The sequence below is a fragment of the Macaca thibetana genome, chromosome 8 (assembly GCF_024542745.1).
Source record: "Macaca thibetana thibetana isolate TM-01 chromosome 8, ASM2454274v1, whole genome shotgun sequence".
Lineage (NCBI taxonomy): Eukaryota > Metazoa > Chordata > Mammalia > Primates > Cercopithecidae > Macaca > Macaca thibetana.
In genome coordinates, this window is record NC_065585.1 from 106,573,009 (window position 1) to 106,595,306 (window position 22,298).

A 22,298-nucleotide genomic window follows, 5' to 3' on the forward strand; every position below is an offset into this window, starting at 1 on the left:
CTCAGCCTCACAAACTGTTGGGATTACAGGCATGAGCCACCATACCTGGCCACAACTCTTTAAATAAGAAAAATACAATAGTATGTTTTTATATCTCTATCTTCTATAGTTTCATGAAGGAGAATAAGTCTTCATATAGAGTTCACATTCCATTTATTTCCATTTACTTTCTCCAGCCATGGAGATTGAAAGCGCAATAATCATAAGAAATATTGAAGTTCTCTGCTACTTTCTAAATATGCAACACAAAGACAATGTCCTTATAAACCATTTTCTAGGTTGTATACAGTGAACACTACATGAAAGTGAAAGCTTGTGTGTTGTAGCTGCATGAAGGCTCATTCCCTCCACCCTGACTGCTATTTCTTTACATCTGTATATTATATCTCTTTACATTCACAGAAGGAATTACAGAAGCTTTCCATTTGTTGCAGTTAGCATACAGCTGGCCAGAGCACCTCTTACTTCTTTTGCTTTTCCTTAAATAGCACCAGGGAAGAAACAGAAAAAGATGCAAACATTTGTACTGAACACGGGAAAAAGAGAACAGAGGAAAGAGCAAGCAAAGAGAGGTCAGGAGGGAAGTCAAGTGTATGAAAGGCAAGCATGGACTCAGAATTAAACAGACAGTAAGGTCATTCTCTGCAAGAGCTTTAGAAAAGGAAGACCAGGACCAGCCAAGGGCTAGCACGCCTTGGCTGGAGCATTTCATGGAAATGATATTTGGAAGACCACCTTTTGTGCTACAAAAATTTATCCCAAGAGTCACTTTTAGCCCCTTACTTTGTCTCAGACAAAAATATCAAAAATCTTGATGTGAGACATTGTGTGGAAATAACACCAGAGACATAGAGCACTATGGTAACAACACTGTGCATCAGACAGTCCTAGCTCTGTGGCTCACTAACTTACTGTATGATCAAGTTAGTTAGCTTCACCAACTCACTGCTGGGTTACTAACTGAACATATTATTGAGGGGAAACACAAGACAGTAGGCACTTATTATGTGGTTACTGTTATTATTCCTGCATGGAATTCTCCCTAAAACAACCTGGAAAAATTAGATTTGAATTACTATTTGATCATTATTTCTATTTGATGAATATAATTATTATTATACCAATTATTTTGGATTTAATTTATATTGAAATATATGAATCCTTCATTAATAATATAACCTTTATTTATATTTTCGCCTTCAATAACTCAATGCTTCTACCTTGATGAATGTACTTTGATTTAAAACATACTGGACCGTAGGTAGGAAGCAGAGTTATAATTTTTCTGTTTTGTAGATAAATATTCTTAGGCAGGAATAAAATAAATGATTTCTTCAAGGTCAGTGTGGTACCTGGGACTTTTAAATCCAGATCTTTTAATCCTTTCCCAGCTCAAGCAGAAGTCAAATCTCATTTCTTGGGGCCTTGATGCTTTTCTCAAATTTTTTTTCTATTTCTGATCTTAATATGTAGGACATGGGGACAGAGCCAAGAATTGACATTAATTTACAAGGTTACCTTTCTGTTTTGCTCCACAAATAGAGATGTTAGGAAGGTACACAAGCCTGGCACCAAACAGCCTTGGGCGATAAACCCAAGCTTTAATTCAGCAAAGCAAATGATGTTGTCTCCGGCATCCCAGTCCCAGCTGGGAATCTTTGGCAGATAAACCTGTTCCATAGCACAAAGCAGGTCAAGTATTAGGAATAAACACACCTCAAGAAAGCTCTTGTGGATGGATGTCTTTCTTTTAAAATTTTCTTGCAGTCATATATTCTTTATTTTTGCACATAAAAGTGGTGCCCAGGTCAATGAAAATGATAAGAACAAATTCAGCATTTGAAAGTGGTTAGTGGTCAATGGCTCTCATTTTTTGAAACAAAAATAGCTAGAGTTGCAAAATTAGGTCAAATGGCTTAAACCTCTAATTCTGCCCCCAGTTTACATTGTTGAGTGATTATCCATCTTAATGAAACTCCAAATTTTACCTGTGATTAGCAAAAACTTTTTATTTACACATCCATTAGAAAATAAAAAAGTTAGTCTAGCTATACAGATAAAAGGAGGAGACTGAATACGCTAGAATGTTACTATACCTTGTTATGGGATTGCAGTATCTGTATGATGATTCTGGTGGTAGAGTCATAGTTCTTGATAGAGAGCACCCTATATAAACCCCAAACATTCTCATTAGTCATGTGTCATAGCCAAAAGGCTTTGTAATATAATTTAATTCAGATTTAAACTGATATGTAGGTAAGCGTAGAAAAACTTGGCATACAATAAAGTTTATTGTTATGCTGTTTTCGAAAAATGTTTTTAGTAGCCTACACAGAAAAGCGTCATTGTTTTCATAACTTTGCCAACCAAGTCTATGGAATGATTATCTCTTGGTATTAGAAGACTGTGTTCTTCTGAGACCAATTCTTGAGGAGGAAATCAACAGTTTCATGTTTTAGCCTTCAAACCCAAACCTAATTATTACAGGTAAAAATAGAAATTTGATAGTTGTCTATAGCTTGAAATAGCTCATAGACTGTCTAATTCAACTTCCTCATTTTACAAATTAAGAAACTAAGATCTACCTCATATTTACTGTATTATGCATGGTACAAATTTTCAGCTGTTTCTTGCTATATATAATGTCACCTTCAGCTATGTGTATTTATTTTACTCTGGAGATTGGAAGTTCATCTGGATTAGCCAAAATGCCATTGCCATCATAATCACAGTTAGAGCTTTGTTATCACAAGTTACATTCTTGCTCGGAGTTCACAGTTCAACATGATAACATCTTGAAAATACTCACCGATGGTCAGGCCAGGCGTGGTGGCTCAGCCTGTAATCCGAGCACTCTGGGAGGTTGAGGTGGGTGGATCACCTGAGCTCAGGAGTTCGAGACCAGCCTGACCAACATGGTAAAACTCCATCTCTACTAAAAATACAGAATTAGCCTGGTGTGATGGCACATGCCTGTAATCCCAGCTACTTGGGAGGCTGAGGCAGGAGAACTGCTTGCACGCGGGAGGTGGAAGTTGCAGTGAGCCGAGATCACACCACTGCCCTCCAGCATGGGCAACTGGGCAACAAAGAGTGAGACTCTGTCTCAAAAAAAAAAAAAAAAAAAAAAAGACAGAAAAGAAAAAAAAAATGAAGGAAAATACTTACTGATGGTCAAAAAGTACATCATATCGGACCATACATAATCTTTCACCATAGCTACTAGAGAAAAATCCCAATAAATAAAGTGTACTAACAGGGATAAAATTGCATCTTTATTTTTGAGGAGAGGATATTAGTTATAATGGTGCTATCTGAACAATAATCAGTTATTTGTATGCTTGCTTCTTAAATTCAGATGGCTACTATACATATGAAACTTCAGGGAATTATATGGAGAAGCACATTCACACTCAGGATGCTCTATTTTCATTTTCCTTTGCAACTGTCTGCACAGTCTTGGGGAGGGGGCAAAAAGTAGGCAGAACCTTGGAATACGATGAATCTAGTGATATGATAGATGGCATTTTCTCCTGTTTATGCTTATGTACCAGGCATTAATTTAAGAGAGATAGAAAAAAATAATCATTACAGCATACAAAATACAATACCAGATTCTTACCTCATAATGTTGGAAATATCTTCAGCATGGGAATCACTGCACAAAGGGTTGGCTATAATCAGGCATGCCTCTGCAGATTCCACCTACCCTTCAAGATTGGACAGGAGCCATGGTGTTAATTATGTGGGAAATGCTCTGGTCTTCCCCTTTTGGGTTTTCTTAGAATTTTGTAATAAAATTGCTAACAAAAAAGAGGACACACTTGGGAATGAGTTGTAATGAGGATGTCTTTTACATCAGGATTGCTGTCCTGCAAATGCCGCAAAAGGCAAGGGTTGCAGCTGATGGGCCAGGGCACAGGGTCTCTGACGTAGGTAAAAGATTGCTTTCAAGTGGGTAAAATACAAAGTTATATTTTTCCTACCATCCATCATCATTGTTTGATGCCTAGTGATAAGCCATAAGACCTTTATAAGCAACTGCCTGTGTATTTATTTGTCTTTCAGGACAGTAAAGAACAGAGGAACTGGGAGTCCACTTGGCTCAAAGTAAACAGTTATTCAATATTGGTGGCGTGTGAATTTCAAAGTTCTAGAAAATTACTGAAGTGGCTCTTACAGTACTAAATTACAGGAAAGAGAAAGATTTTTCTGGGTCTGTCAATTCTTCATGTTTACTCTATAGATCTTGGCTTTAAACAGAAACTTTTCTGTTTGTTGATTCTCCGAGACTAAGAACATGACAGGAAGCTGCCTTTGATCTTAAGCCAAACCTGTCTAGAGGGTTGGCTGTTGCTCATTATTTTTAGTCACAACTTTAATGAGATTTCTACTATTTTTCTTTATGTTTTTCCTATTGGAAAGCATATTCATGCATTTAGGAGGAGAAGTTGATTAAAGCTGACAGACTCAGAGATCTGCCTTCTGGTAAGAATTCTATTTGTGTGGTAAGATCAAACACACCTTGCTATCCATACCTTTTACAGACCTCTTAGGCTGATAAAATAAAACTGATTTAGATAGAGAATTTTGTGAAATAAATAATTTAAATATAAATGTTGGCAAACAGTGAGGTCTGCTTGACATTTGTGAAATCAGATTTGGAGGTCAATTACTACACTTCCTTTACAATTGTTTCTAAAGCTGAGGAAGTTATATTTTCCTCCAGTTAAAGAAGCTGAAATAATATCTTTTCCAAAAGCAATATATCTTGTAATTTTAATTGTTGCAACTTAGGAAAACTACAAGGAACTAAAACAACTAGATCTTACCGCAACTCGCCTCAGATCCTCCCACTTCATTGCAGATCCAGAAATGAATGTTGTGTAGGCCAAGTAGCATTTAAATATGGTTTCAAGTTCCAAAGAAGGAGGGCTCCTCGACAAAAAAGAATGTGGCAGCAATGAGGTAAAAAAGATGACTGATTCTGCGTTTAGAGGTTTTTATAACTTATTTGGTGCATTTAGTAGAATCCCTCATAGTGATATGAAAAAATACAAATCAAGTTAATGCTATTTTTTTAAAAAATGTAATTACTAAGGATGGAGAGGTTCACTATTTAGTTTAAAAAATTGAATTACTGAAACAGGCATAACATTTTAAACAACTATACATTTAATAAAATGGCTTTTAAATATAGGAAGCAAATATGAAAAAAACTAGAAAGAGAAATTGATGAATCTGCCAGTGTCATGAGAAATTTTGACATATCTTTTTAAACTATTGATAGAGCAAGCAGAAAACAATCATCATGGATTTTGAACACACATGTTTAATATTTATAAATTCTGCAAATAACATTTAGAGGAACTAATTTTTATAAAGAACACACAAATATTTATCAAAATGATACTTTACTTGACAGAAAATGAAAGCCTCAACACATTACAAAAACATAGTTATTATGTATAATGATCTTTGATCACAATACAATGAACTTAGAAGTTAACCAAAACACAAATAAAAATAGTTTTTAGATTTAGGAATTAAAAAAAATAGACTGCTAAAAATTTTATGGGCTTAGAATAAATTGCAACAATTCTTTATCATTATTCTTAGAAATATGTTGAAAATATTAAATATGTATGCTTTGGGATACAACAACAGCAATGCTTTAGGAATAATTTATAGTTTTGGAGACATATTAGCATAGGATCAAGGAAATAAGAATAAAAGAAATGATAAAAACAAGAATAAGAAACAATGAAAAAGGAACGAAAAGATAAAATAGAGAAGATACACATCAAAAGTTAGTTCTTTGAAAAATAACCTAGCATAATAGGCAAAAGTTTTGAAAAGTTAATGGAGAAAAAATAAAAGACAAAAATGATGCAAATATTGAATAAAGAAGATATAATACATAAAGTAGATCTAAAAAATAAAAGTAGACAGCAAATAACTAAATGTCAACAGCTCTGAAAACTTAGACAAAATGAACAAATTACTTGAAAGTATATCTTACCAGAACTAACCCTAGAAGAAATAAAAAGCCTAAATAGCTCTATAGCTGTTAAAGAAATTGAAACTGTGGCTTAAAATCTCTCAAAACACAACAAACACATGCACACACACACACACACACACACACACACAAACCTACACACCCAAACACACACACACCCCCATCAAATAAAATGTAGAAAACCACTAGTTCTACATGGTTTCCACATTTAACTTCTACCATACTTTAAAGCAACACATAATCTCATTTTTATACAAAGCCTTTTAAAGTAAAAATAGGAAATAGTTCCTAACCAATACTAAAAAAGACAAAATAATTATGTTATCAAAAATATCGGTGAGATGACCACATTAACAAATTAAAAAACAACAATTATATAATCACCTCAGATGCAGAAACAAATTGACAGAAATAGTTCTTCAGAGTTAAGAAATACAATTCGTGGTATATTAGAAATAGAAGATAATATTTTTAACCCAACAAATATCCTTAAAATAAAAAAGATATCTTTAATGAAAAAATATTAAAGGTGCTTTTAAAAAAGAGAAGTAGAGATATCATCACTGCTCTTTTTCAACATTGTATTTGCTGTCTCAGCAATAATTATATTATTTCAGACAAATAGTTTATTTCCTTCTTTCCAATCCTTATGTGTACAATTTATGTTTATTTTATTATAAATAATTATTTTATTTATAAATCTGGATTAATATTTATTTTATTTTATTAAAAGATAAAATAAAAATAAATTGTTTTAATGTAAATAATTATAAGTATACTTATACAAATATAAATAATATAAATATAATTATTTACATGGAAACCCCTAATATTACTATAGAAAAAAATAAAATTTATGTGGTTAGATATAAGACTAATATACAAAATTTAATTGTTTTTCCTGTACTAAGAGCAAACAACTAGTAAACCCAACTGGAAGATATTACTTTAACTAATATCAGAAAATACCAAGTACCTAGAAATAAAAGTTAGTAAGCTCTCTACCTGGGAAACTATACCGTATTATTAAGGGGTACTAAATGAGAACTAAATAAATGAATAACCCCAGTATAGTAAAAGTTGGAAAAAGTTTGTAGCATAAAGCAGTCAATGCTGCATCTAAAGTTTCAATTAGATTCACATTACATTTCTGCAGTTTTTCATAATAAAATAATACACGTGATAAAATAATTTAAAAATTTATATAAAATATAAAGGGCCAGGTAAAGCTTGTCTACTATAAAAAAACAAAATAAAAGGTTAAAAGACTTGCTCTAGGGATAGATAGAACTAGTTATAAAGATTTAGTAATTAAAAGAGTGTAGTATTAATGCAGTAATAGAAAAATTGATAAAGATTTATACAGATTTATAAATCTTGATTTAAATTTATTTTATTATAAAGATAATAAACATAAATTGGTTTAATGCAAATAATTATAATTACACAAATATAAATAATTATACAATTAATTATATATATAATTATTTACATGGAAATCCCTAATATTACTACAGAAAAAAATAAAATTTATGTGATTAGATATGATTAACATACAAAATTAATTACAAGATTAATATATAAAATTTCTCTTTAAAATAGAAAGTACATTACTCACAGTGGTCACATGCCAGATCAGTGAGGAGAGGGAAGGGTTTGTTCAATAACTGGCACTGGTAAAATAGTTATATCCATATGGAATAAGGTAAAAACTTTCTACATGTATCTTACTCTATAAAAAATTCTAAATGAATTAGAGACATAAATGACAAAAACAAAAATTTTAAATTATTGGTAGGAAATGTAGTTCAACATATTTTAAGCAATGTAATAGGGAGTTTCTAAACAAAAAACAGTAAGTGCTTTAACGTAATAGAAAACATTCAATATTTGACTATAATAATATTAAAAACTTTTAAGCATCAGAAGATATGTAATATTCAGTAATAAGGCAAATTATAAACTGAAAGAAGAAATTGCAGTTCCCACAACTGATGAAGAATTATTGCAAATAATATATTACACATTCCTAAAATTAAATATCAAAAACCACACAAAATAGTTAAGTAAAAAAAGTAAATAGGCAAAACACATGAATGAGTATGTCACGGAAAGAGAAAAGATGTGTGGCTAGTAAACATGGTGAAGCTCCACATCTGTAGAGCTAAAGGGCATAGAAATCAAAACCACAAGAAGGTTCCATTTTACATTGATTTTATTGCAAAGATTAAAACATATAACCATATCAGTTGTTGGAAAGAATGTATATATATGTGTGTGTGTATATATATGAAGAATGTATATATACACGTATATATGAGAAGAATGTGTGTGTGTGTATGTGTGTGTGTGTGTATATATATATATATGAAGTCTCTTACACATTCCTGATAGGCTTGCAAAATGGTTCGAAGACTTGGAAAAAATGATTAATGGCCTAAAAATGAATATTCACATACTTGACACTATTAAGCACACACATGTACCAGCACAAATGCACACAAACATGCACACAGAGACACTATTTCATGTGTCCATAAGGAGCCATATACAAGCATGTTAATAACAAAACTATTTCCAATTGCAAAATACAGAAATAACCCCAATCACACCAAAAGAAGAGTGGAACTGAGGAAAATGAATATCACTAACAAGAACAACCAATTAATTACAGCAACACTCAAAGATACGAAAGCATCTTACTAACATAATATAAACTGAATAAAACCCCAAAGATTACATTGGTATGGTGTTCCTTCTATAAAGTTAAACATGTCTAAAGTAATATGCACACTTTAGATGTGAATATAGATGTAATAAAACATAGGAGAAAGAAAGAATGGTAGTGATATTTTAAAAAACTAGCCATAGGTTGAAATATGGGGAAGATTATACGGTTAGATATAGATTATTGTCCTACGTTTCACCTTGGCAGTGAGTTCACACATTGGTGCTTACAACATTATTAAAAAGAACTAGTAACATAAATAACCAAAATGGGCTTATGTGTAAACCAATTATGAATGTTATGACTAAGAATTGTAATAAATCTAATCCTGATTTTCTAACACTCAAAGAAGAAAACTAAATCCTAGTAGGAAATGTAGTTCAACATGTTGTAAACACTGGGATAGGGAAAGATTTTCTAAACAAAAAACAAGAGGTGATTTAATATAATATAAATTATTCTATCTTTGAGATAATATTAAAAACTTTTAAATATGAAAAACACACAGTATTCAGTAAAAAGGCAAATTACAAACCTGAAGAAGAAATTTGCAGTTCTCATAATTGATGAAGAATCATGTCATCCCTCTACTCAAAGTACTCCAACAATCAGAACTGACACAGAGAAAATTACCTTCCTTAAAGCCAAGTCTCTACAATGGTACAATGGACTCAATACAACTTTATTATCAGGCCCACTATCAATTACAATATTTTTCAAATACTCTGAAATTATCAGTCCTTATGAGTGAAACTTCCCCCTTTTCCTTAGAACACTTTGGATTCAATATGTGACACATGACCATCAACATATGTGGAAAAGTGAGAGCTCTGCTTATGTTTGCATACATTACAATATTAACAGAACTGAGAGCTTCTACTTTCAAGAATAATAAGTTAGGTAACTTCAGCCAACTCCCTTCTGAGGATATATAAAAAAACTGGATGAAATATTAAAAATGTCTGCTAAGAAGTCATCAATGATACAAGCAAACAATGAAGAGTTATCAGGCCAAAACCTGAGAGAAATCAATAACCAGGGGGTTAGGTCCAATTTTCTTCCCCTGAAGGCATTTTATAATTCAGAAGAAGCAGCTACCAATCTGAGATAACATTTGGTGGTCACACAAGTCAAAGGACAAAAAAGTGCAGTTCACCTGACATACAAAATGAAGGGTTTGATATCTTTTCCAAAATAAAAACTGGCATAACAAAAGCACAGAAGCAAAGAAGAAGGGTAAAATTGAATAGACTCGCTTATAAATGGGCTGTCATCCTGAGTTTGTCACCTGGGAAGTACAGAGAGTTTCAAGCGTTGAGCTTGGATTAAGATGGTCCTGAGGCAGAAGTGCCCTGTTGTGTTTCAAAGAAGTAAAGAAACATACTCTCTTGAGGAAGGTAACATCATCTTTCTAAGTTAACAATGTTTCCATGTGTAATTGTGCAATACAGGAATCAGTGCGTAATGTAAGACAATAGGCACATAAACAAGAAAGAAAGAAAACAAGACAGTGTGTGTAACATGCAGCAGAAGCCACAGTCAGTAAAATCAAAGATGTGAGGCATTCAATTATTGGACACTAGCTACAGCATATTTATGCTTATTTTGTTGAAATACACAAAAGGTAAGGTAGAAATGCAAGAAGTAAAAATAAAAACAGGACAGTTTGATAAATAATCAAAAATAACTAATGGGTACTGGGGTTAATACCTGGTACAACAAACCCTCATGACACAAGTTTACCTATATAACAAACCTTCATATGTGCCCCTGAAATCAAAATAAAAGTTAATTTTTTAAAAAAAGAATCAAATGTAAATTCTAGAACTGAATAATATAATAACTGAAATTGAAAACTTAATGGATGGGTTTATAAGTAGATTAAACACACAAAAAGAGCTAAGGTTCTGGAATCTAGGTCAAAACAAATTATCCAGAATGCAACACAGAGATATAAAAAGGGAGGAGATAAGTTCAAAAGAGGGTAAGAAATTCAGGTCATATGGCCTAGCACAGTGGCTCACACCTGTACTCCCAGCACTTTGGGAGGCCAATGTGGGCAGGTCACTTGAGGTCAGGAGTTAGAGACCAGCCTGGCCAACATGGTGAAACCCCATCTCTACTAACAATATAAAAATTAGCCAGGTGTGGTGGCGGGCACCTATTATCCCAGCTTCTTTGGAGGCTGAGGCAGGAGAATTGCTTGAACCCGGGAGGCAGAGGTTGCAGTTAGCCAAGATCACACCAGTGCACTCCAGCCTGGGCAACAGAGCAAGACCCTGTCTCAAAAAAAAAAAAAAAAAAAAAAAAAAAAAAAAATCAGGACATATAACTGGAACAATAAAAAAGAAAAAGGCTAGCAGAGTTAACTGTAATTGGAATCCTGGAAGAAAAGGAGAAACAAAAAGGTGACACAAGCAACATTTGAAGATATAATTAAAGTAATTGAGAATCCTCCAGAAATGATCAAAGACACCAATCCAGAGACTCAGGGAGATCTATGCATCCTAACTGTGGTAAATTGATAGAAATTCAAACCTATACACATCATAGGAAAAGTATAACATACATCCATATTAAGTAAAATGTATGACCTTTAAAAAAGATAGCTCTTTTAACAAGGTAATTCAACAGACTTCTTAATAGTAACAACAGAAGTCAGAAATAAGTGGAATAAGATTTCGTGGTTCTTAAGTAAATAAACTGCCAGTTTGTAACTCTGTATCAGTGAAATTGTCCTTCAAGAATGAAAAAAAAAGACATCTTTACACTTAAAAAAAAACAAACAACACCCAACAGAGTTAGTCACTGGTAGATCTGCATTTAAGGAAAATTTAAAAATTTGGGGGTTGGGAGATGAAAAATTACTTAATGGGTACAATATAAATTATTCAGGCGATGGTTACACTAAAAGCCCAGACTTCTCCACTGCACATCTTTCCACGTAACAAAACTGCACTCGTACCCCTTAAACTCATACCAATTTTTTTTTTTTTTACTTTTTGGCATGAAGAAAATCATTACAATAGGAAGGAAGAGCAGAGGTGCAAGAAGAGATAAATATAACAAAAGGTTAAATGTTAGGGCAAATTTAATGAAATTTGTCATAAAACTTTAAGTTTGTAGATTTTTTTTAACATGAAATAAGCTTAATCATGCATATACCTGACAAAGGCTTGAATCACATATTACCTCATGCAAATAAAAAAGGACTAACGATTCAGCATAAAAATGGTCAAGACAAATGGATCATCATTTAATATGAGGCAGTCCAGTTGGCTTATGGATATGAAAAGATGCTTGGCCTCACTAGTAGTGAGAAAAATGTTAGTTAAAACCACAAGAAAGACCACCATCTTGATAAAGTACTACCCAATGGCTACAATTAAAAAGACTGCTGTTTCTAAGTGTGGAGTTACACTTTCAGTGTTAGTAGGATGTAGGGCACCAGGAACTCTCAGGGCTACTGGTACGGTGCAGATTGTTCAAATCATTTTGTACAACTGACAGTTCTACCTAAGAAAAATATTTAAACTTTATTACCCTACAATTACATTTTTGGGCATCAACATACATATACAAAAATTTGCACCGCACCATTCTTTATAATAGCCAAAGTATAGGGGAGAAATGCCACCAATGGTTGAATGGATTAAGAAAAATCATGGTGTATTCATAGAATACTGTCTACACAGCAATAAAAATAAGTATTATACAACTATTTCCAGTTGCAATATGGATAAATCTCACAAACATAACAATGAGGTAAAGAAATTTATATTCCATTTAAAAAGTTTAAGAAAACAGGAAAAGGCAAATAATATTCTAAATAAACATAGAAGATAAACAAAAAATAATAAGATATAATGTTCGAACTGTAGTTACTTCTAGGAAGTAAAGATGGAGCTTCAGTTGCAGAGGGTTGTGTTGGTGTGCTACCTATGGAATATAGTAATCCATCCTTATCCGAGGGGGATACATTCCAAGATCCCCAGGGGATGCCTGAAACCACAGATAGTACCAAACCCTGTATATACAGTACTGTTTTTCCTATATACACATACCTATAATAACATTTAATTTATAAATTAGGTACAGTATGGCATTAACAATAACAAGTAATAATGAAATAGAATAATTATAACAATATGCTGTAACAAAATGTATGTGAAAGCAGTCTCTCTTTCAAAATACCATATTGTACTGTACTCACTAAGTTTTAGAACACGACTGACCATATATAACTGAAATTGTGCTCAATGAAACTGCAGATAAGGAGGCACTACTTTATTTAATGACTTGAGTGGTAGTTACATGGGTGTTCATTTTATAATCATTTTAATTCTAAGTGAGTTTTTGAATTACATTTTGGTCTAAAAAAGTTTAAACAGGCACTGGGCGTGGTGGCTCACACCTGTAATCCCAGCACTTTGGGAGGCAGAGGCCGGTGGATCACCTGAGGTCAGGAGTTCGAGACCAGTCCAGCCAACATGGTGAAATTCTGTCTGTACTAAAAATACAAAATTAGCTGGGTCTGGTGGTGCACACCTGTAATCCCAGCTACTTGGGAGGCTGAGGCAGGAGAATCACTTGAATCTGGGAGGCGGAGGTTGCAGTGAACTGAGATCGCACCATTGCACTACAGCCTGGGCAATAAGAGCAAAACTCCTTCTCAAAAAAACAACAAGGTTTAAACAAGGAGATTAATTATTTCCTTGCTATTTTAGAAGTGAATAAACGTTCTGGCATATTTTTTTCTATAGTCCAATGACCCATGTGCAACTCTTAAAATTTCTCAGTCAACTTTTCTCCTATTGTATTATTACATATTGGAGAAATTGGAAAATATTTATTGCCACTCATATGGTACCTCTATTATATATACTTACTATATATGATATATATGATAAACATATTATAAAATGAAACAATCATTGAGGATTGAAAATAAAATTTTGAGGAAATATACTGTTATCTTTATACACTTTTACTTGAATCTGCAAGGAACAATATTTATTTGCCACAATGATATAAACACTAATCATGTAACTACAGATTTAAGATCATAATACTGAAACAATAGAAGTGATGCACAGTGCTGACAATTCTCATCTGCAAATCTGATGGTTAATAAATACCATCTATAACCGAGGAATCAAAAAAGTGGTAACATTTAGACTTAAAATTTGAAGAAATATTAAGTCTGAAAGAACTGAAAGCAGTTGTCTCTGAGCAGTAGGACTGGGGAAAGGGAAGAAGGGATAAGCACTTCATGGTAAGTATTTTACTTTTGATGTGTAACTTATGGTTATATACTGTTTTTGCATTACTCTTAATGGCAAAACCACAATTACTTTTGCACCAACCAAATACTTTCTTAATGGTACTTTCTTCGGAATGCATACTCTGGTCTGCCCCATCCCCTAACAATTGCTGAATTAGCTGCCCCCTCTGTTATGACAACACTCACATGCATGCCTCTCTTTATCCCTATGTTTTGATTTTCACATTTCAAGTATATGGAAGTATACATGATTTCTTGTACCTTCTCATCTGAGAACTGATTTCTTTTGTCAAACCTAGAAAGCTCTCATCTTTTAAATTTTGTAAAAAATAGTACATATGCAGTCAGCATAAAGAATGACAAGGAAGTCAACATTTATGTGCCCACTCATAAAACAAATTACTCAAGGAAAGAGGTATCACATTATCACTGCTCCTTGCTATGTAGCCTCTAAGCCTAGTTATCTGGCTTTTGGTGGTTTTAAGAGCTGTGTAATATCTATTTATATATTCTTTTCTGCTTAATTTAACTATAGTTTTTCTTGCGTGCAACTAAGCAGTCTGACTTATGGAAATATAAGTTAATATTTTATTTTCATAATATTTCGTAGAATAATATGTTAGATACTGCTTTGTTCAAGCAATAAATAAGTAACCAAAGAAAGAAAATGATGATATGGTATCATTTATGTATTCTTGTGTAGAATCTCATAAGAACTTTGTAGCTTAAAATAACAAGTTATTATTTTTTGTATTCCTTGTTTTGACTGGGCTCAGCGGGGTGACACTTCTGTTCCCTGTGGTTTTGTTAGAGTCCTTTATAGGACTGACTTCCTTTATAGGAGAGCTTTAGTGGTCTAGAACATCCAAGATGGCATCATTTATATGTCTGCTGCCTCGACTGAGCTAGCTGGAAAGACTGGCAGTGGGATGGGCCTTATTCTCCATCATACATACATATATATATGTATGTATATATGTGTATGTATAGATGTATCATACATATATTATGTATGTATATATGTAGCATACATATATGTATGTATTTATGTATTTATCAATATATTATATATGTATATATATGCATCATACAAATATATGTATGTATGATACATATATACATACATAGATATGTGTGCATTTATTTATTTATAGTTATATTTCAAGATGCCAAGATACTGAAAGCAGATGTTATCAGGAGTCTTAAGGGCTGGCATAACTGGCATACTGTCACGTGTCGATATCTTACGGTTGAAATGAGTTAAAAGGCTAGCCCAGATTCAAGAGAAGGGAGAAAGGACTCCACTTTTGGTAGGAGGAGCAGAATACAGACACTCCTGAACTTATGATGGAGCTACATCCCTATAAACTCATCATAAATTGAAAACGTGGTAATTTTAAAATGCTTTGAACACAGCTAACCTATCAAACATCGTTGCTTAGCCTGGCCTACCTCAAACATGCTCAGAACACTCACATTAGCCTACATTTGGTCAAAATATCTAACACAAAGCCTATTTATAATAAAGCGTTGAGTATCTCATATTATTTACTGAATACTGTACTGAAAGTGAAAAACCAAATGGTTGTATGAGTATACAAAGTATGGTTTCTACTGAATGCATATGGCTTTTGCACCATCATAAAGTAAAACAAAATTGTTTTAAGTCAAAGCATCATGAACCAGGGACTATCTGTATGTATAAAGAGGAATTGCTATTAGCCATCATTAAACTACCACAGTCTGCATCCTGGCTACAAGAATTCACATCTCTCCCTTGTACAAAATATTCTCACATTTCCTCCCAAAGTCTCATCTCTTTACAGAATCAGCTCAAAGTCCTGGATCTTGTCATCTAAATTAGGCCCAGACCTGATTGGGGGCTCCTGAACACATCTGGTCCTGATGTGAACACCTGTGAACTGAATGCAGAAGTGCATACCCTGACTCCAACAGCCAACTCACCATGATGACACCAACAGGGACAGGAAAATTGCAATAGACAAGCCCCATCAAAAGTGGTGGAGGTTGTAATGGAGGGCACTGAGAAATCACGAGTCCACAGAAATTCTGAAATCTGAGCATGTATTATTAGGGGTAGAGAATGTTTCTCAATTATGGCCCAGTTCTGTGGTCACGAGTTAATCTATTGTCCATAATTATTTTCTCTGTCCTCTGATCCTGAGTCATCATATTCCCTTTCTTTAATAAAAGGTCTATGTTTATACTTCAGTAGCTTTCTCTGCCTGATTCTTGTGTGCTAAATTGGGCTCAGAAGCTTATTTTTTTTTTTTTTTCATTTTGAACTATTTCTTTCCCTTTTACTTCAAGTTGGGAGGGCTGCTATCAGAAAAATTCTGTTTAAAGCAGAATTCTATTGAGTAGTTTCTATAAACCTAATTCAGGTTCATGTCATGCTTTAAAAGTCAGATCCATGATTCCTTGCAGACAGATCTCTCTCCACTTTGACAATGTCAGGCTTCCAGGACAGATGTCTGTTAGCTTCTTTGCAGCCCCTTTGCCTGACTGAGAGCCTTTGTAAGTCACCACCTTAAATCTTTCTGAGATCTTAACAAATGATCTTACAGTTGCATCCTTGATTCAATTTTTGACCTTGAGGTCAAATGTTATAGACTGCACCCTAAATTTGATTTTTTTCTTCTCTGAGGTCATTTTTTCCTTTTTTGTCCATCTGGAGAGATTGTTCTGGGCCTTCAGTATTTCTTCTAAGTTCTGCTCAAAAACTAAAGAATTTCTTTGTTTTTTTCCTTCAATTTTTTTTTTTTTTTTTTTTATAATACCTTAGCATGCATGATTAAACTAGAGTAAATGACCTTCCTTTGGGAAATCTTCTTAGCTTCACAATTTCATTAGGTACATTTCCTGTCTTCCACATTATTGCTGGTGACAGTGTTACCAAAATTCTGACATAATACCATGCATGGGCTTTTCTTCCTCCAGCACCCTACAGCAATTTCCTCATTGCTCTTCCAGCCTTTACTGAGTCTCCATGAAACTCTTCTGGCCTCTGTCTCCACCAGTTCCAAGGAAAAGCCCACATTTTGGCTCTCGATATGATAGCACCCCACTTCTAGTACCACTTGTTGTATCAATTATCTATTTCTGCAAAACAAACCATCCTAGAAATTATTGACCTTAAGCAACAATAATATACTATGTTCATGATTTTGTAGGTTGGCTGGTCTTAGCCAGATTGTTCTTCATTCATTTATTTATTTATTTATTTATTTATTATATTTTATGTTCTATGGTACATGTTCACAACACGCAGGTTTGTTACATATGTATACATGTGCCATGTTGGTGTGCTGCACCCATTAACTTGTCATTTACATTAGGTATATCTCCTAATGCTATCCCTCCCCCCTCCCCCCACCCCACGACAGGCCCCAGTGTGTGATGTTCCCCTTCCTGTGTTGTGTTCTCATTGTTCAGTTCCCACCTATGAGTGAGAACATGTGGTGTTTGGTTTTCTGTTCTTGCAATAGTTTGCTGAGAATGATGGTTTCCAGCTGCATCCATGTCCCTACAAAGGACACAAACTCATCCTTTTTTAAGGCTGCATAGTATTCCATGGTATATATGTGCCACATTTTCCTAATCCAGTCTGTCATTGATGGACATTTGGGTTGGTTCCAAGTCTTTGCTATTGTGAATAGTGCCGCAATAAGCATACATGTGCATGTGTCTTTATAGCAGCATGATTTATAATCCTTTGGGTGTATACTCAGTAATGGGATGGCTGGGTCAAATGGTATTTCTAGTTCTAGATCCTTGACAGATTGTCACACTGTCTTCCACAATGGTTGAACTAGTTTACAGTCCCATCAACAGTGTAAAAGTGTTCCATTTCTTCACATCCTCTCCAGCACCTGTTGTTTCCTGACCTTTTAATGATTGCCATTCTAACTGGTGTGAGATGGTATCTCGTTGTGGTTTTGATTTCCATTTCTCTGATGGCTAGCAATGATGAGCATGTCTTCATGTTTCTGTTTGCTGCATAAATGCCTTCTTTTGAGAAGTGTCTGTTCATATCCTTTGCCCACTTATTAATGGGGTTGTTTGTTTTTTTCTTGTAAATTTGTTTGAGTTTTTTGTAGGTTCTGGGTATTAGCCCTTTGTCAGATGAGTAGATTGCAAAAATTTTCTCCCATTCTGTAGGTTGCTTGTTCACTCTGATGGTAGTTTCTTTTGCTGTGCAGAAGCTCTTTAGTTTAATTAGGTCCCATTTGTCAATTTTGGCTTTTGTTGCCATTGCTTTTGGTGTTTTAGACATGAAGTCCTTGCCCATGCCTATGTCCTGAATGGTATTGACTGGGTTTTCTTCTAGGGTTTTTATGGTTTTAGGTCTAACATTTAAGTCTCTAACCCATCTTGAATTAATTTTTGTATAAGATGTAAGGAAGGGATCCAGTTTCAGCTTTCTACTTAAGGTTATCTAGTTTTCTTAGCACCATTTATTAAATAGGGAATCCTTTCCCCATTTCTTGTTTCTGTCAGGTTTGTCAAAGATCAGATGGTTGTAGATGTGTGGTATTATTTCTGAGGGCTCTGTTCTGTTCCATTGGTCTATATCTCTGTTTTAGCACTAGTACCCTGCTGTTTTGGTTACTGTAGCCTTGTAGTATAGTTTGAAGTCAGGTAGCGTGATGCCTCCAGCTTTGTTCTTTTGGCTTGGGATTGTCTTGGCAATGTGGGCTCTTTTTTGGTTCCATATGAACGTTAAAGTAGTTTTTTCCAATTCTGTGAAGAAAGTCATTGGTAGCTTCACAAGTATGGCATTGAATCTATAAATTCCCTTGGGCAGTATGGCCATTTTCACAATATTGATTCTTTCTATCCATGAGCATGGTATGTTCTTCCATTTGTTTGTGTCCTCTTTTATTTCATTGTAGTTCTCCTTGAAGAGGTCCTTCACATCACTTGTAAGTTGGATTCCTAGGTATTTTATTCTCTTTGAAGCAATTGTGAATGGAAGTTCACTCATGATTTGGCTCTCTGTTTGTCTGTTATTGGTGTATAAGAATGCTTGTGATTTTTGCACATTGATTTTGTAACCTGAGACTTTGCTGAAGTTGCTTATCAGCTTAAGGAGATTTTGGACTGAAACGAAGGGGTTTTCTAAATAGATAATCATGTCATCTGCAAACAGGGATAATTTGACTTCCTCTTTTCATAATTGAATAGCGTTTATTTCTTTCTCTTGCCTCATTGCCCTGGCAAGAACTTCCAACAATATGTTGAATAGGAGTGATGAGAGAGGGCATCCCTGTCCTTTGCCAGTTTTCAAGGGGAATGCTTCCAGTTTTGCCCATTCAGTATGATATTGGCTGTGGGTTTGTCATAAATAACTCTTATTATTTTGAGATACGTTCCATCAATACCGAATTTATTGAGAGTTTTTAGCATGAAGGGCTGTTGAACTTTGTCAAAGGCCTTTTCTGCATCTATTGAGATAATCATGTGGTTTTTGTCTTTAGTTCTGTTTATATGCTGGATTACATTTATTGATTTGTGTATATTGAACAATCCTTACATCCCAGGGATGAAGCCCACTTGATCATGGTCCATAAGCTTTTAGATGTGCTGCTGAATTTGGTTTGCCAGTATTTTATTGAGGAATTTGCATTGATGTTCATCAGGGATATTGGTCTAAAATTCTCTTTTTTTGTTGTGTCTCTAGCCAGATTGTTGTGTTCCATGCATTGTTGACTAGCGGCTTCCACATAGGTACATTCATCCAGGAGTTTCACAGGGAGCTGGAATGTCCAAAGTGGCTATACACACGATTGTAGCTTTAGCTATATGACTAGAGTAGCTGACAGCTGACTGGGTCTTCTCTCCAGCAAGGTAGTATGGCTTTTTACATGATGACTCAGGGCTCCAAGTGGAAGCTGGAACTGTCAATCCTCCTAAATGCTAGGCCTGAAGTAGCAAAGTATCACATCTTCTGTGTTCTATTTATCAAATTAAGCCACAAGTCAGCCCAGATTCAAAGGAAGAAGAAAGAGAATTCACATTTAAATGGGAGAAGGGGCAGGAGTATATCATAAAAGAAAGAAATGTTAACAGCTGTGTTTTATAGATTGTGATAATTGTTTTAAAGGAAATAAAACAGAGTAATGAGATACAAGGAAATTAGAGGACACCAATTTAGACAGAATGGACAGGGACTGTCTCTCTGAGTGGGAAGGATGGGAATAAATTGGTCATATAAAGGGAGAAGAAGAGCTTTGGAGCACAAAGGACAAACAAATAAAGTGGCCTTTAGAGAAATTTTGGGAAGACAAGATTTAACTATGAATAGGGTTGTGATAGTGGAGAAGAAATGGTAGAAATAGAATTAGTATTTACATGTGAGACAAAATTAATGGTATTGATGAAAACGTATATAGGGATTGAGGGGAACAGGAGTATCAGAGATAATACTCAGTTTTCTGTTTTAAGGAAGTATATTAATCAGGTCTCATTCACTAGGATACAAAATGTTGTTTGCTTTCCTTCTTTTATTTTTGTTTGTTTGCCTTTGAGTTGGAAAGGAGAACACAAGATCATGAGTTCACTTTTGAGAATGTTGAGCTTGAGGGGCTTCATAATACTAAGTTAAAAATATCCAGGAGGCAATTAGTTGTGTAAATACAAAGCCACAGAGAATGTCTAAGGGAAGATGTAAATTTTTGGAGTCATCGGAGTATAGATGAAATTAACAAAATTCTATATAGATACTTTCCACATTTTTCTCCATTAAAAAATATTATTCATTATCTTGGGAAGTACATACAACAACGCACATTAGTCCATAAAAATGCAACGGCAGGTAAAACATGTCACACATCTATTGATTTCCTCTCTATCTCAACTGGATCATAATAATTAGCTTTTAATCCCTAGTTTTAGTACTCTTTGTTTCTACTATTTTCTAACAAAAGATTTAAATAATGCACAAATTGCTAGAAAGATGGACACGGTGATACTACTTAAACAAAATTCTTGGCTGTCAGTAACATCGTAGAGTGCTTCAAACTGCTATCGGTTATTCCATATATGAGGGCCCAGATTTATGGTGAATTGAACATGTCATAATGTAAAAGCAGAGTGCTCAACTACACAGTGCCCAAAGATAGAGGCGATGCTATATACAATCCCACGTAAGATCAAAATGTCATTTCAAAATCTGGCTGACTTATTTAGTGAATGATATTTGTGTAACTGATGAATCATTTGAGAAAAATAAAGAAGTTAATTCTCTACACATCAGGCAAAACAATTCCATGGATCTTAAACACTAAAAGAATGAGCTGACTGGAGTGCATGCAAATCAAACACTTCTGTATGAAAATAAAAGTATGAAAAAAATTAAAAGGTGAAAGTAGGAAGAAAAACATGTATAACATGTAACACAAAATGACCAGTATCAACATATATTGAGTAGAAAAGTCAGTAAAGCAACAGGTAATCAATCCACCTAATAGGAGGGGATGAAAGACAGAAAAATTTCAAAAAGAAAAGCCAACAATCAAAACATAGAAAATTAGTCAATCTTACCAAATTGAAAATGATAAAATTAAAATATAAGAAATCATTTTGTATACCTAAGCTATGCTTAAAATCTTTCTGTACTAAATATGTATTTCCCAGTGCTCGACAAAATATTTGACTTAGGCTCTGCTAGTGGAAAGATAGACTGCATAGGACAAAAACGGCATCAAGAACAATCATTTCTGTATTGATTTGAACTTCACATTTCTAATTCTCAGAATTAACAGAATAATAGTTACCAAGTGCACCAGGCTTTTGCATAAGATTACAGTCATATATGATAATAATGTGTAGTGTAACCTAAATGTCAAATAGTAATCACTTAAATCATATTAGTACCTATGCAGAAAAACATCTGACAAGATATATTCCAAAATATTTGCAGAGATTAGCGTGGTCAAAGATTTCTTTTTTGTTTTGTTTATGATCAATATCTAATTTTTCTATAAATATTGTGAAGGTGATTTTCTTGCATTAAAAATATTCACTCATATTTTAAGTATTCATTTAGAACCCATGAGCCATACAGATATACTTACTCTCCCAGGAAAACAATTTCGGTATTGATCTCTCCTGACTTGTGACGGAGGAAATTCCTCAGGAAAGCGGTCACACTGTCCACGGTGATGTTTCCACAGACCACAATAAACCTAGGCAGCAAAAACAGGTGAGGTGGATCATCCGAGGAACACAAGCACCTTCCT

At 34.1% G+C, this 22,298-nt stretch overlaps 1 protein-coding gene across 2 annotated transcripts in view; it reads right to left on the reverse strand.

The window, feature by feature from the left end:
• KCNU1 (potassium calcium-activated channel subfamily U member 1) overlaps positions 1-22,298 on the reverse strand; it is a 162,347-nt gene that overhangs the window by 103,881 nt on the left and 36,168 nt on the right. The window contains exons 10-14 of one of the 2 annotated variants that reach the window (XM_050801679.1): positions 22,134-22,244; positions 4,833-4,938; positions 3,623-3,705; positions 2,097-2,166; positions 1,519-1,671 (exon numbers count right to left, since the gene is read on the reverse strand). In XM_050801679.1, coding sequence (XP_050657636.1) covers positions 1,519-1,671; positions 2,097-2,166; positions 3,623-3,705; positions 4,833-4,938; positions 22,134-22,244 — 523 coding nt within the window. The remainder of the gene's footprint in view (positions 1-1,518; positions 1,672-2,096; positions 2,167-3,622; positions 3,706-4,832; positions 4,939-22,133; positions 22,245-22,298) is intronic. The other variant, XM_050801678.1, reaches the window with a different exon arrangement.